At 37.1% G+C, this 12,914-nt stretch overlaps 1 protein-coding gene across 1 annotated transcript; it reads right to left on the reverse strand.

Moving 5' to 3' along the window:
* Positions 1-970: 970 nt before the first annotated feature.
* Positions 971-10,873, reverse strand: LOC108183341 (oocyte zinc finger protein XlCOF6-like). Its single transcript, NM_001440859.1, has 3 exons — positions 10,821-10,873; positions 9,945-10,094; positions 971-5,150 (listed from the first exon to the last, which is right to left on the reverse strand). Exons 2-3 carry the CDS (start codon positions 10,027-10,029, stop codon positions 3,952-3,954), a joined length of 1,284 nt encoding a protein of 427 aa, NP_001427788.1. The 5' UTR covers positions 10,030-10,094; positions 10,821-10,873; the 3' UTR covers positions 971-3,951.
* Positions 10,874-12,914: the final 2,041 nt, after the last annotated feature.

Genomic DNA, 12,914 nt, shown 5'->3' on the forward strand with positions numbered 1-12,914 from the left:
TTTTCTTTAGTGTTGTTATTACTTGATATTACTATTATATATACCGTCTTCTACTGTGCTGTTATTTCACATTCTTATTAAAATGTTGCAGAAATGACCCAGAGTCACAAAGTTCTGTTTCAGTGCATTCATATTATGCTTTTTAAACTAATTTTTATTAAATAAAAGTAATAAAATAACTTAGACACTGTGTTTGGCATTTATTTAACAAATCATTCCAACAATTTCATTTAAAAATGTGTAATACTTTAAAAGAAAAAAAAATACACTTCATTATTTAAAACATATGAAGCTTTTTCAGATAAGTGCAACACTTTTTCCCCTTCAACTGAAAATGACATGATAGCTAAAAAAATGAGGGAAAAAAAGAAAAATGACCGGGAAAAGTCATTTTCCTTTTTCCATGTGATCAGCCGAGACAAAAAAGAAGGAATCCACAAATATCCACAACATCCTGGAAAAACACTGAAATAATGGTCTCTGTATGAGAGCTGCTCTTTGAAGAGAATAAGGCAGTTAGCCTAATTAAAAAAAGATAGTTACAGTCAAATACAATAATAATTTATTTTAGCAAAGAGAAAAAAGTCAATCTATTTTGGACGGAATTCAATGTAAAATGTAAGACATTATTTACCTATATAATAGGGCCTATATAATTATTGTTATTTAAATATGGTTTAGGTTATCATATATGATGTAAAAAGGAGGATTAATACCAGTGTGTATGGGAGCACTCTTTCTATGCTGCTACATGTGTCGACACCATACTGGAAACCATCCCATGTGTTTCTCAAGCTGCCCCGAATGAGTGAAACTCTGTACACACTAGGGTTGGGTATCGTTTTTTTTTTTTTTTTCTCGATACCGGTGCTAAATCGATACTTTTAAAACAATACCGGTGCCAAAACGGTGCCTGAATCGATACTTTTTTTTTAGCCACAAAATTATGGTGGACGACTCTTCAAAAAAATTTTATTTGACAATTTTTTTTTTTTATAATTTTAATAGAACAACATAATTACAGTTTAATGTAAACATCAATTCATATTGTATTACATTAATACATTTCTTTTGATCATTTGTTGGTTAGCATGAATTTAAGATTTGCATTATGAAATTACATTAGCTTACTTTTAACCTGTGGGGGACGGGCAGGGGCCACGTACTTTTAGGAGCACATTTTAACAAATAGATCACAAAATACTTAAAACATTTTTTCATGCATCACTCTGCAGTCTTCATAAACAAGATAATTAAATAACTTAAACTCAAAATAATCTTCCTTGTTCATTTATTTGACAAGTAACGTTGTACTGATGAAGGAGAACACATTTCTAACATTCAAGTACATCAAGGCACATTGCTGCACCTGTAAACTTTAACAGGCCTACAGTTGAAGTCGTTTTATTTTGCTCTCCCATTCATTTAAAATAATGTTTCTGAAAACTTTTACAGTGTTTCCTAAAACATAATTATTCTGGAGTCATAATAAGTCCTATTTCTTATTGTTTATTTCATGAATAAAAGCCGTTTTTAATTTAAAAAAAATAATAATAAGGTCAGTAATATTAGCCTCCTTAAGAAATATTTACTGTACATTTTTGATTTACACAACAAATCAGTTACAAAATAATTTGACTAATTATTTTAACTTTCGTAGTGAACTGATTAAAGGGGTGGTCCAGAATGTAATTTTAAGGCTTGGTTGTGTTAATAAGATGCAAAGCAATGTGCGCTCATGTTTCACTTGAAGGAAATCATGTTATTTTTTCATATATCTCACTTTGATTATACACAGCTACTCAGCTAACAGGAAAACGACTGTCATATTGCCTAGTTCCTCTAAAAGGCCCACCCTCAAGTGACTCTGATTGGTCATCATCATAATGTGCTGTGATTCGCCGATCGGCTCCACGTCACGCCTGGAGAAGCACGCGCATTGTGTGTAAACAGTCAGTCAGTTAACACGTGTCCGTAACGAGTGAAAATGGGATGCGGCTCCTTTAAAAGTGTTTCTGTGCCATTTAGTGTGTTTATGTGTGTGCGTGTATATACTATGAAGTGTCTGTAACATGAGAAGTGCATGTGCGCGGGATATTTATTGTTCTTTTTCTCTCATGCTCGGATTAAGTTATTTTCTGTGGTGACAGATTAAATCACAAGATGTGAGATGAGACCCGTGTGAGCCTGGATTGATTTGTTTTTGCTGTTACACTCCAGTTGGGAGAGCATTGCTGTATTTTTTATTTTTTTTAATCAATGCGTAACAGGACGTCTTTCACGCATATCCGGAATATGCCTGTGTAAGTAACATGATTCGTTCACATATCTTTTGCGACTTTATTGTCTTGAGTTGAACGCATGGAAAAGCTGCCTGAAGACAATCAGTGCAATCGTGCACACACATAAGAGACACACTGCCATCTTACACAGAGACGCGCATGCTGGCCAAGAGTGCGTGTATGTATGTTTGTGTATGTGTGTGTGTTTACAGCCGTTTGACTGATAAGTATGGATTTGTAGCTAAGTCGTTAGTGATGAATATAATTTCCCGTTATTTACATTTATGCTACATCACACCGTTAAGGCTAGACGCTGTACATGTCATGATCAATTTTAACAAATAAAAACACTTACAGGTCATGACTCAGAGTTCACAGCGTCTCCTTGCTCCATCTTTGAGGAGATTTTAGCCGAATCCAGCACTGAACTGGGAGAGATTCAGTAAGCTGCGTTTTGTCAAATCATGCTTGCTGTGTATTTTATAGTTCTCTGGAACATTATTAATATTGAACTGTAAGCACTTCTGTGTTTGGGTCGTGTCATTTGGAAGCCCAACAACAGAAACAGAGAAGCTCTGTGCAAACAGCAGGATGGCATTTCTCCCTCTGCAATGCAGTAACGTTACAGCGCCGCTGGCAATGGCCATTACCTGTGCAGTATGGGACGCGCAATAACGAACTTTTGTGATCTCACAGTATTTTTTGGAAGTATTTTTGTAGTCCCCAAAATTCGTTCATTGTAGGCTTTGCTAAGCTAACTCTAAAAATCAAGGTCTCCCTTTGCATTGAACTTTGAGCATTTTACATTCAGAGATGCTGTTTATGTTCGCACAGCTACATTACACATCAACTAAAGTTTAAAATATGAGATCATAGTGGACCACCCCTTTAAGTCTAAATTACACTTCAATCTGAATAAAAGACTATAAAACACTTAAAGGGACTTTGTCTGAATACTGTCTTGCAAAATTACTAGTAAAATGTTCTGCACTGTCAGCATAAAAAGTAACGTTAGATATTAGAAGAGTTAGTTAAACTATTATATTTAAAAATGTGTTGTAAATAAATCATGTGTTCAAGACGGAAATCAAAAATGAATAAAGTCAAAACTAAACGAGTTGAATATGACTTACATGAGCGTGACTGAAAACTACATTTGATCAATGTGTTACATCTGTTCTACATGTGTGATTAAGTTTGACATGTTACCCCCTTAACGTTACACGCACTTTTGTGAAGACAGTTGCTGTGTAAGAATCCTTGCTTGTAAAATACGCTTTAGAATGCTTAGTTTAAGCAAATTGGATGAACGTGATCACGCATGTTGATCTGAAGAGTGTCGCTCTCGCTCACCGAAAACCACTGGTTCCAGGCTAAATGCGCTGTACTGCGTGCGTTGCGTGCGTCTGTTCCCTAGCGACAATAACAATTGCTGGATATCGCTTGTCCGTATTCCTCAAAGTTGTTTAGAATTAAATGTTTAGTGATGCTGTGACACAACGCCTATATGTGCCTTTTTTCATGCACCCCCCACGTTCATGTTGCAGCACCGAAATTAAGCACCGAAATTCATATGCTGATTTAATACCGATACATACCAGTTACCAAGGTAGCGGTGCTAAAATGGCACCGGGTTTCGGTAACCAACCCTAATACACACTGATCACGTCTACAGTTTATCTCCAGTGTGAATCCTCTGATGTGCTTTCAGGGTTCCTGAGTGAGCAAACCTCTTACTGCAGTGTGAACACTTGTACAGTTTCTCTCCAGTGTGAATCCTCTCATGTGTTTTCAGGGTTCCTGAGTGAGTAAACCTCTTACTGCAGTGTGAACACTTGTACGGTTTTTCTCCAGTGTGAATCCTCTGGTGCCGTTTCAATTCTGCAGCTGTAATAAAAGTCTTCTTACACTCCAAGCACATATACTCTCTCACACCAGTGTGAATCTTCATGTGTTTTTTAAGGTATGATTGGCTAAAACTCTTCCCACACTGAGTGCATTTGAATGGTTTCTCTCCAGTGTGAATCATAAGGTGTTGATTAAGGTGTGATGAGTGGATGAAACTCTTCCCACACTGAGTGCATGTGAAAGGTTTCTCTCCAGTGTGGATCCTCATGTGTACATTAAGGCATGATGATTGGATGAAACTCTTCCCACACTCAGTGCAAGTGAATGGTTTTTCTCCGGTGTGGATCTTTATGTGTGTATAAAGCGATGATGATTTACTGAAACTGTTCCCACACTCAGTGCATGTGAATGGTTTCTCTCCAGTGTGGATCCTCATGTGTACATTAAGGGATGATGATTGGCTGAAACTCTTCCTACACTCAGTGCAAGTGAATGGTTTCTCTCCAGTGTGGATCTTCATGTGTCTATAAAGCGACGATGATTTGCTAAAACTCTTCCCACACTGAGTGCATGTGAATGGTTTCTCTCCAGTGTGGATCATCATGTGTTCATTAAGGTGTGATGAGCAGTTAAAACTCTTCCCACACTGAGTGCATCTGAATGGTTTCTCTCCAGTGTGGATCCTGATGTGTTGATTAAGGTGTGATGAGCAGTTAAAACTCTTCCCACACTGAGTGCAAGTGAATGTTTTTTTACCGGTGTGGATCTTCTTGTGTCTATAAAGTGATGATTTGCTGAAACTCTTCCCATATTGATAGCATGTGAATGGTTTCTCTCCAGTGTGGATCCTCATGTGAGTCTTTAGTTTGCTTTTGCTTGCCAAACTCTTTCCACACTGAGTGCAGGTAAAACAACTCTTGTCTCTCACTTTTAAAATACCATCAGTCTCTAAATGAGTTTTGTCCTCAATTTTGACATGATGTTCCTCCTCTTTACTCTCATCGTAGTCTTTAATTAGGTCTGAAATAAAAATAAGTTCACTTTTTAGTAAATCATTAAAACTCTCAGTGAAAAGGCACTTTAAAAAATTCCCATTAGAACAACTTTAATTTATCACACCAACTTCAAGTTCTCTAGCCACACCCAGACCTGGGGCCTCATGTACGAAGACTTGCGTGGAAATCTTACTAAAACATTGCGTACGCACAAAGCTGTAAATGTGCGTACGCAGAAAAAAATTCAGATGTATGAAACACTGCGTACGCCGAATCTCACGCATATTCTTTTGTACATCTGAATGAACGTGAAACTGAGCGCAACATGCACGAGCACAAAACCCCTCCCCGCCTCCTCCCCCGTATGAATATGCTAATGACTATGCTAATGGCAAAACCCAACGAAAAAGCAATGGCAAAATCAAGCAAAAAGAGAAACTTTGAACAGAATGTGAATTGAAGGTGCTGCTTTCGGAGGTAGACAGGAGAAAAGCGGTGTTACTTGCAAGTTTGTTCTCCAGAATTAACAACAAAAGAAAAAAATAGAGTGGGAGAGTTTAGCTGATGCGGTCAACACAGTTGGGTTTGAACATCGCACTGAGTGCATTAAAAAAAGAAATAGTGTGGTTTATATCTGTAAAATGTTGCAGGACGCTTAACAGTTTCAATGGCGAACGAATTGATACGTTCGAGCATGATCTCGGCTCGAATCCAGCGTTTGATGAACTCTTTCTTGTTTTTTCCCCCGCTACATATCAGATTTTGCCAACTATTTATCACGAGAAAGACAAGTAGGAATCATCAATAAGTTCATATCAATAAGCATCATATTTTATTTGCACATTTATTGAATGGAAATGTTTCTGATTCACGCATGCAAATTCATCTTCAGATAGTGTCTTTATAGCAATGTGCGTGCGGTAGATCGCTCAGATTACATTGGGAAAACAGGCGACTGCTGCAAATTGTGCTTTAATGTTTAGCTGGTCAAATGTATGGTATGGAAACCTTATATACCTGCTGAACCCGTCTCATACAGCTGCCATTGCAAGGCTCAGACACTTTGTAGAGAGGAATTTAACACAACTGCCTCTAGGAGTCGCCAATGGAAATAAAACAGACACGCACAAAAAATGTGCGTACGCCTGCCAGAAAGCTGCCGTGAAGCTGCGCACATTCCCACGTTCAGTTCATTGTTAGTAAATCCAAACGTGAGCCATTCTGAGCGTGAAACCTGGCGTACGCAAAGTTTTTGTGCGTACGCAGCGTTGATACATGAGGCCCCTGATTACTACCACACGTTCGCAATCAAGAAATCACCTAAATAGGACCTGTCTGACAAAGTGAAGTAGACCAAAAGAGCTTCAAAAGCTAGACATCATGCCAAAATCTAAAGACCTTTAAACACAAATGAGAAAGAAATTACTTATGTCACTAGTTAAAAAAAGAGTGAATGGCTTTTCCTACAGCTGGTGGAGGAGACGAGAGTACGGTTGGAGTTCACTGTAGTGTGTGGAAATATAAATTTCTATCAACTAATTCCAAATGAACAATAATCTACGTATAACTAAAAAGTTATATTCTTTGGTTTTTAATTATATAATTTCATTAACATCCCAGCTAGGAGGGACATTTAACCTTTATCTCTCTGACTACAGGCTAAGCCAGTGATGCAAATGCTTTAAACGACTCTGTCTCTGTCTTCGGGTGTTGCTTTTATGCTACAGAAACCCTATGTTGATTAACTTGTGTGGTCAGTAGCTGGGCCGTTTTTTAACACCTATGCCAGGCTGACTCCAACTCTTAATTTGCATGCTTTGTTTAGCCATATCCCCTCCTCCTAAGAACACAATATAGACATGAAATCTTTGTCTTAAATCAGACTTGTGTGAGACTTGTGAGAGACTCGTGAAAGAACTTGCAGACTGCAGACCTCTAGTAGGCTCTTGCAGACACATGGACATCTTAAAGACGCTGTATGACTGCAGATTAACCAACACGTCTCAATAAAGGAATTCTGCTTGTTTCGAGTCTCCTGGACTGGGTTCTCTTCTCTTTTCACTCATTTATTATTTTTTTACAACAAGTGCATACATTTGTTTTTACTGTAAAATCCTCACCGCGTGCGCAGATTTAGGAGACATTTATGCAGAATGCATATTTGCACCTAAAAACGCCAAACGCAGCACCAGGAACAGATTAAAACAGTTGTTATGTGAACTTGAAGTAAAAAAGCCTGCAATGCTCGCCCCGCCTCTGTGCTCTATTTATTGGCTCACTGCTCTACAACTGAATGCAAATGATTGGTTAATATCAGCTGTCAATCACTCAGTCAATGCCTTCTGCCTTCAGATGATAGGAGCTACAACTGCGAAAATGTGAAGCACTGAAGATGAGAGAATGAAAATAACATACAGGTTTACCTTAAGTTATTAATAATGGCTCATCTTATTAGTGATCATGTGCTGAATGTTAATCCACCATTTACACTTTAACAAGAGTGGATAAAAGACTTCTAGTGGCTTTAAGTCCGCTGGTAACCGTGTTTGGCACTGAATCTACACATTTAAGCGCGAGAGGTAATGTATAATCCTTCATTTAATCCTCACGATGCTGTCAGCCTTGCAAGCAGCAGCTATAAGTAACATTTAACACAGCTCATAAAAAGACTGTTATTGCTATTAAGATGAAATGCAAATAATAAGTTATATATCAATATAAATGTGGGGCGGGGCGATGGATCGTGATGCCGGCTCAGCATCGTGAAGTTTGTCGGCCATCGGCAATGGACAATGGCATCTAAAAAAAAAATACAATTGATCAGCTACACTCAACATCATCTTCCGAAGAGCTTCATAAGAAAATACTTATTCTGCAAGCGGAATGACTCCTTGAGGATCTCCACATAAGATCACGCCAGATTCATAATGAACATGGTGAATGAGCTGGCAGGTTATTGTGTTACCAACTGAAACAATCCTCAGCAGCTGGCGTTATAGTAGCAGTTAGTAAGGATGATGGCAGTATTATTACTGATAAACAGGGTATTAGTGATCAATTTAAAAACTTCTATAAAACTATTTACAGCTCTAAGGTAAAGGAAATTGAACGCATTGAGAGCTTTTTTAATTATTAAGAATTACCATCCCTCTGTGATTTAGATCAGTTGACAAAAGAAGGAATTTTAACACCTTCTGAAATTGAAAATACAATAAAAAATACATAAAAATCATAAAAGCACCAGGCCCTGATGGCTTCCAGGCTGATTTTTATAAGAAGTTTTGTGCCAAGTTAACACCCCTGTTGTGGAAGGTATTGGCAAAAGCTCTTGTCTCTGATTCACTCCCCCCCATTCATGACATCGGCTGTTATAACAGTACTTCTTCAAAAGGGTAAGGATCCACTTAAATGTGAATCTTATCATCCGATCAGCTCACTCTGCTGTATAAAATCCTGCCAAAAGTGCTGGCAATCAGAGTGGAGTCAGTCATGAGAAAGATAATTCACCCAGATCAAACTGGTTTTATTGTTGGGAGACAGTTATCTTACAACCTTTGTTGCTTATTTAATATTATTTATTTACCTAAAAATAATACCAATCCAGAGGACTTGATTACTTTAGATGCCCATAAGGAATTTGAAAGAATAGAGTATATCTAGTAATTTACAGTGTTTAAATATTTGGTTTTGACCCTGGACCTAATGGCTTGTTTCCACTGACTGGTACAGTACGGTACGGTTCGGGTCGGTACGGGTCACCTTTATCAGGCTTGCATTTCCACTACCAAGGGTACCCTTTTAGTGGGTGTGGTGTATGACAAAGTTTCAGTCGACGTCATTTTCGCTCGAGAAAATGTCTACAATAAAGCTGTACAGGTCGTTCACATATCATATGAGCAGCACTTCTCATAAAACAGATGCTTTACACACATAAATACTTGTGTATAAATGTTTATTACAAACTTTTCTATGAACATTAGTTGCAGATCTACTGATCTCACAGATCTGCATATCAATGACAGTGCGAAATAGCCTACTATAACGTCTGTAATTATATTAAATAAATAAATAAATTAACATATAGGAAGACATACAGATGCTTACAGTCTCCAATATGTTACCAACTACAGAAGAACTACACAAAGCAGACATTTCGTCATTAATTAGGTTCAAAACAACAAAAAGTATAGCCTACAGTCAGTGAAAAACAGTCATTCCATCATTCCCAGTTCATATTAGTCCAAAAGGTGATAATAAAGATTAAGACAAGGCAGTCTGTTCACATTTGCTGAAGAAATAACGTGCTCCTTGGCTTCACCTTTTTTCCGCGCTCCACTCCCGCGTTTGTCCTTTTCTTTCTGAATGTGTCACAGAATGTGTCCCGCGTTTGTCAGCTTCTCACAGGATCGGGTTTCCAAAGCTTGTCAATTATCAAGCGCGTATATTATTATCAGCTCAAGAAGTTTGTTATTTCAGATAGAAACGCGCGGCGAGCACAAGGAAGAAAGCGAAACCACTCTGGCTTCAGACTGGCTCGTAAAAAACTACGCGGCACAGGGTAAATCTGCTCTTCTCCATGGCTTTGTGGCTGTTTATCAAAACGACGACAGGGTTTGTTTGAGCCCGGATCGACCATGGCTGCATATGTATTTATAATTCCGCTGTAATCTCTCGCTGTGTATTTCAAACATGGTACGGTACGGTTTGGGTCGGTACGCCTTTTAACAGTGGAAATGGTCATAAAAGCGTAATGAATGTGCGAATATAAAACCAACTTTACCTCTATATGACTGAGTTGGTGTTTGAGAATGAAACCAACCTGTTTGTTCCTGCAGATCTTCATGTTTGACTGTGAATGTTTCTTCAATCTTCACATCTTCACTCTCCTCTTTAATAAACGCCATCTTTATAACAGTGTGGAGATCAGTCGCTTCAGCAGGAGTTTTTCTCTGTGTTTGAACACTTTATCCTGTTTAAAATGAATAAAACAATAAAAATGTCCTGTTTAAATAAGTTAAAAAAAATTAACAGAAATAAAAATAACTTCTCTTCAACACTTGCTTCAACAGTTACAAAAAAGAAATCAGGTATGTCCAAGCATAGAGGTAAAGTTGGTTTTATATTCGCACATTCAGACTTTTCTCTTAATAATATAACTTCATGAAAAAAGTATTAGCAAACTCTAAATAGCAAAATCATATTAGCAGCCAATGACTATTAAAGTACAGCATTGTTCACAGTCCAATAAACAATGTTGTTTAGAAGTCATACTAGCATGCTAATTCAAATCAAATATTCAAAGTAACATGGTAAACAATACAGAGACTTGTAAATGAACGAATGTGTGAATATAAAACCAACTTTACCTCTATAGTCAGAGCTGTAAAGAATGAGCTGATTAAAACTAGTACTCTGTTTCTCATACATATTGATGTATATTTAGAATGGAATGACATTATGCTATTTAATCAATTAAACCTTCATTAAAACACCTATTACACACTGTTATTGTTTTTTAGTTCATTCAAACAATAGCCCTCATTACTGTGAGTAAAATAATACTAAATAGTATAAAGTGTTAAAATAATGTTGTCACCAGCAGCATTATGCATTAACAGCATAATTTAGCATCGGATGAAAAAGCCTGAAACTTTAATCAATCGCGTAATATAAGTGTAAACGCTTTAAAACAAACCTTTCTCCAGCTGTATCCAGCGCAAGAGCGGCGCCGACTTATGACGTCACACCAAGCCAAAATAAAAGTCTTTTCTTTTGTTTCGCTTTTTTTGCTACTTGCTGTTGCAGTCATGACTTCTTGATACATTTCTCGCTCGTTCTCTCCCTCTCTCTCTCTCTCTCTCTCTCTCTCTCACACACACACACACACACACATATATATATATATATATATATATATATATATATATATATATATATATATATATATATATATATATATATATATATACAGTATTTGGAGTTGATCAAAACCTTTACTCTAAACATTTTTAAGACAATTTTAAAAAACTTGTTTAATCCACTAAGACTAAGTGTGTAAAGCAGGAAATTTAACAGGTATAACAAATAAACTGATGGGTGTTTTGAGCTGACACTTTACAGACACATTCTAGAGACACAAACTTATATTAAATGCTGAAATGGGTAAAATAGGTGCCCTTTAAGTATAAAAGTACCCATTACTACTTCATGTTTTAGTTTTACTAGCTTGGTCATTATCACTAAAAAGTGCCTTTGATGTCTCATGATTGAACAGTATTATATGGACATAATGTGCAATAAAGAATCTCTGATGTTTTGATATAATTGTTAAACCTTTACGCACATGCAGGTAGAATTATCAGTGTTTTGAAATATGTTTTTGTAAATTTTTGCGTCATTCTTTCATTGAATGGATGTGATTTTGCCATGTCCACACACTGCTCAGACAACTAAAAGTCTAAAATGTTGGTAAATTAGATCAAATTAAAAAGATTTGGAAATATTCTCATTATCTTTAACAGGTTGTTTAACAAATCAATTTAATAACTTTTATATTATTTTTTTATAATATTATATTAATAATTTTGCACGAGTCCTTGAAATTGCTGTCCACCCTGTCATGATGTGGTAAATGCCCCTTTAAGACCCCTTTGATGTGCTCATTGGCATGCCCGTGCCCGATTTGCTTTTCTTCAGAGGAGGTGAAAACATCTGCTGTGCACACAGTAACTATCTACACTTGTGTTTGCTTTTTTTCCTCATGTTGTGTTTGAAACTGAATGTTGTCAAGCTTAACATGTCCACCCTGTCAGAGTGAAATAGTAATTATTATTTTAAAAAATTCAGAGATTAAAATGTAGCTTATAAGCTGTGTACAAAGAGCTTAAATAAGGAAACACTAGCGGTGTGATGTTGTGTGTCGAGGCTTCAAAGCATGTTTAAAAAAAAAAAGATACATCTCGCAGTGAAGCAGTGTACCGGAGCTTGATTCATTCTGCCATCATCACATGATCAGTGACGTACGAAGCTTCATTTTCGCCTACACCCACGTGACTGCTTCACATTTTGATTCAAAGGTTTAAACACCCTCATGGGTTAGTAAAGTGTACAGCGAGAGATTAGGCGTTGATTACATACATTTCTACTGTTTCACAGCACTGCACCTGTCACACAGATCAGTAATTAAATTAAAATACAATAGTAATTTATAGTAAAAAGGTTTTTAATCACACTAAAGTGTATTAGTGTATATTTTTACAACTATCTTTAAAGAAAACCCCTGCATGTCATAGTATAGTGTTTAATGGAGGCCAGCTGGCGAGTGCAGCCCAAAAGCATCGCTTACAAAGCCTCCACCTAGATCATTTGACTCCCATGCAGGAATCACTAGTTTGATCCCTGCTTGGAACGAGTGGGTGGGTGAAGGACTAGTTTAAATATAATAAATGTAAATAGTTTTGAATACCTTGGATTTTACTATGGTCATCGGTGGTGTAATGTAACATACCTTATGTGTAAAACCTACAGTAATTGAGTAATCAGTTTATATTACTGTTGTTGTATTACTACATGAATGAGTTGGGCAAGGCAGTGGCGCAGTAGTTATTGCTGTTGCCTCACAGCAATAGGTTGCTGGGTTGCTGGTTCGAACCTCGGCTCAGTTGGTGTTTCTGTGTGGAGTTTGCATGTTCTCCCTGCGTTTGCGTGGGTTTGCTCTGGGTGCTCTGGTTTTCTCCACAGTCCAAAGACATGCAGTACAGGTGAATTGGTAGGCTAAATTGTCCATAGT

This window comes from Danio rerio, chromosome 4, assembly GCF_052040795.2.
Source record: "Danio rerio strain M-AB ecotype USA chromosome 4, GRCz13ab, whole genome shotgun sequence".
In the NCBI taxonomy this organism is placed as follows: Eukaryota; Metazoa; Chordata; class Actinopteri; order Cypriniformes; family Danionidae; genus Danio; species Danio rerio.

Excerpts from the sequence above, each read along its gene's own strand:
- LOC108183341 (NM_001440859.1), bottom strand. The coding sequence starts at position 10,029 with ATGGCGTTTATTAAAGAGGAGAGTGAAGATGTGAAGATTGAAGAAACA. Across the intron at positions 5,151-9,944 it reads AGATCTGCAGGAACAAACAG|ACCTAATTAAAGACTACGAT; the intron begins GTTGGTTTCATT and ends TTTTTATTTCAG.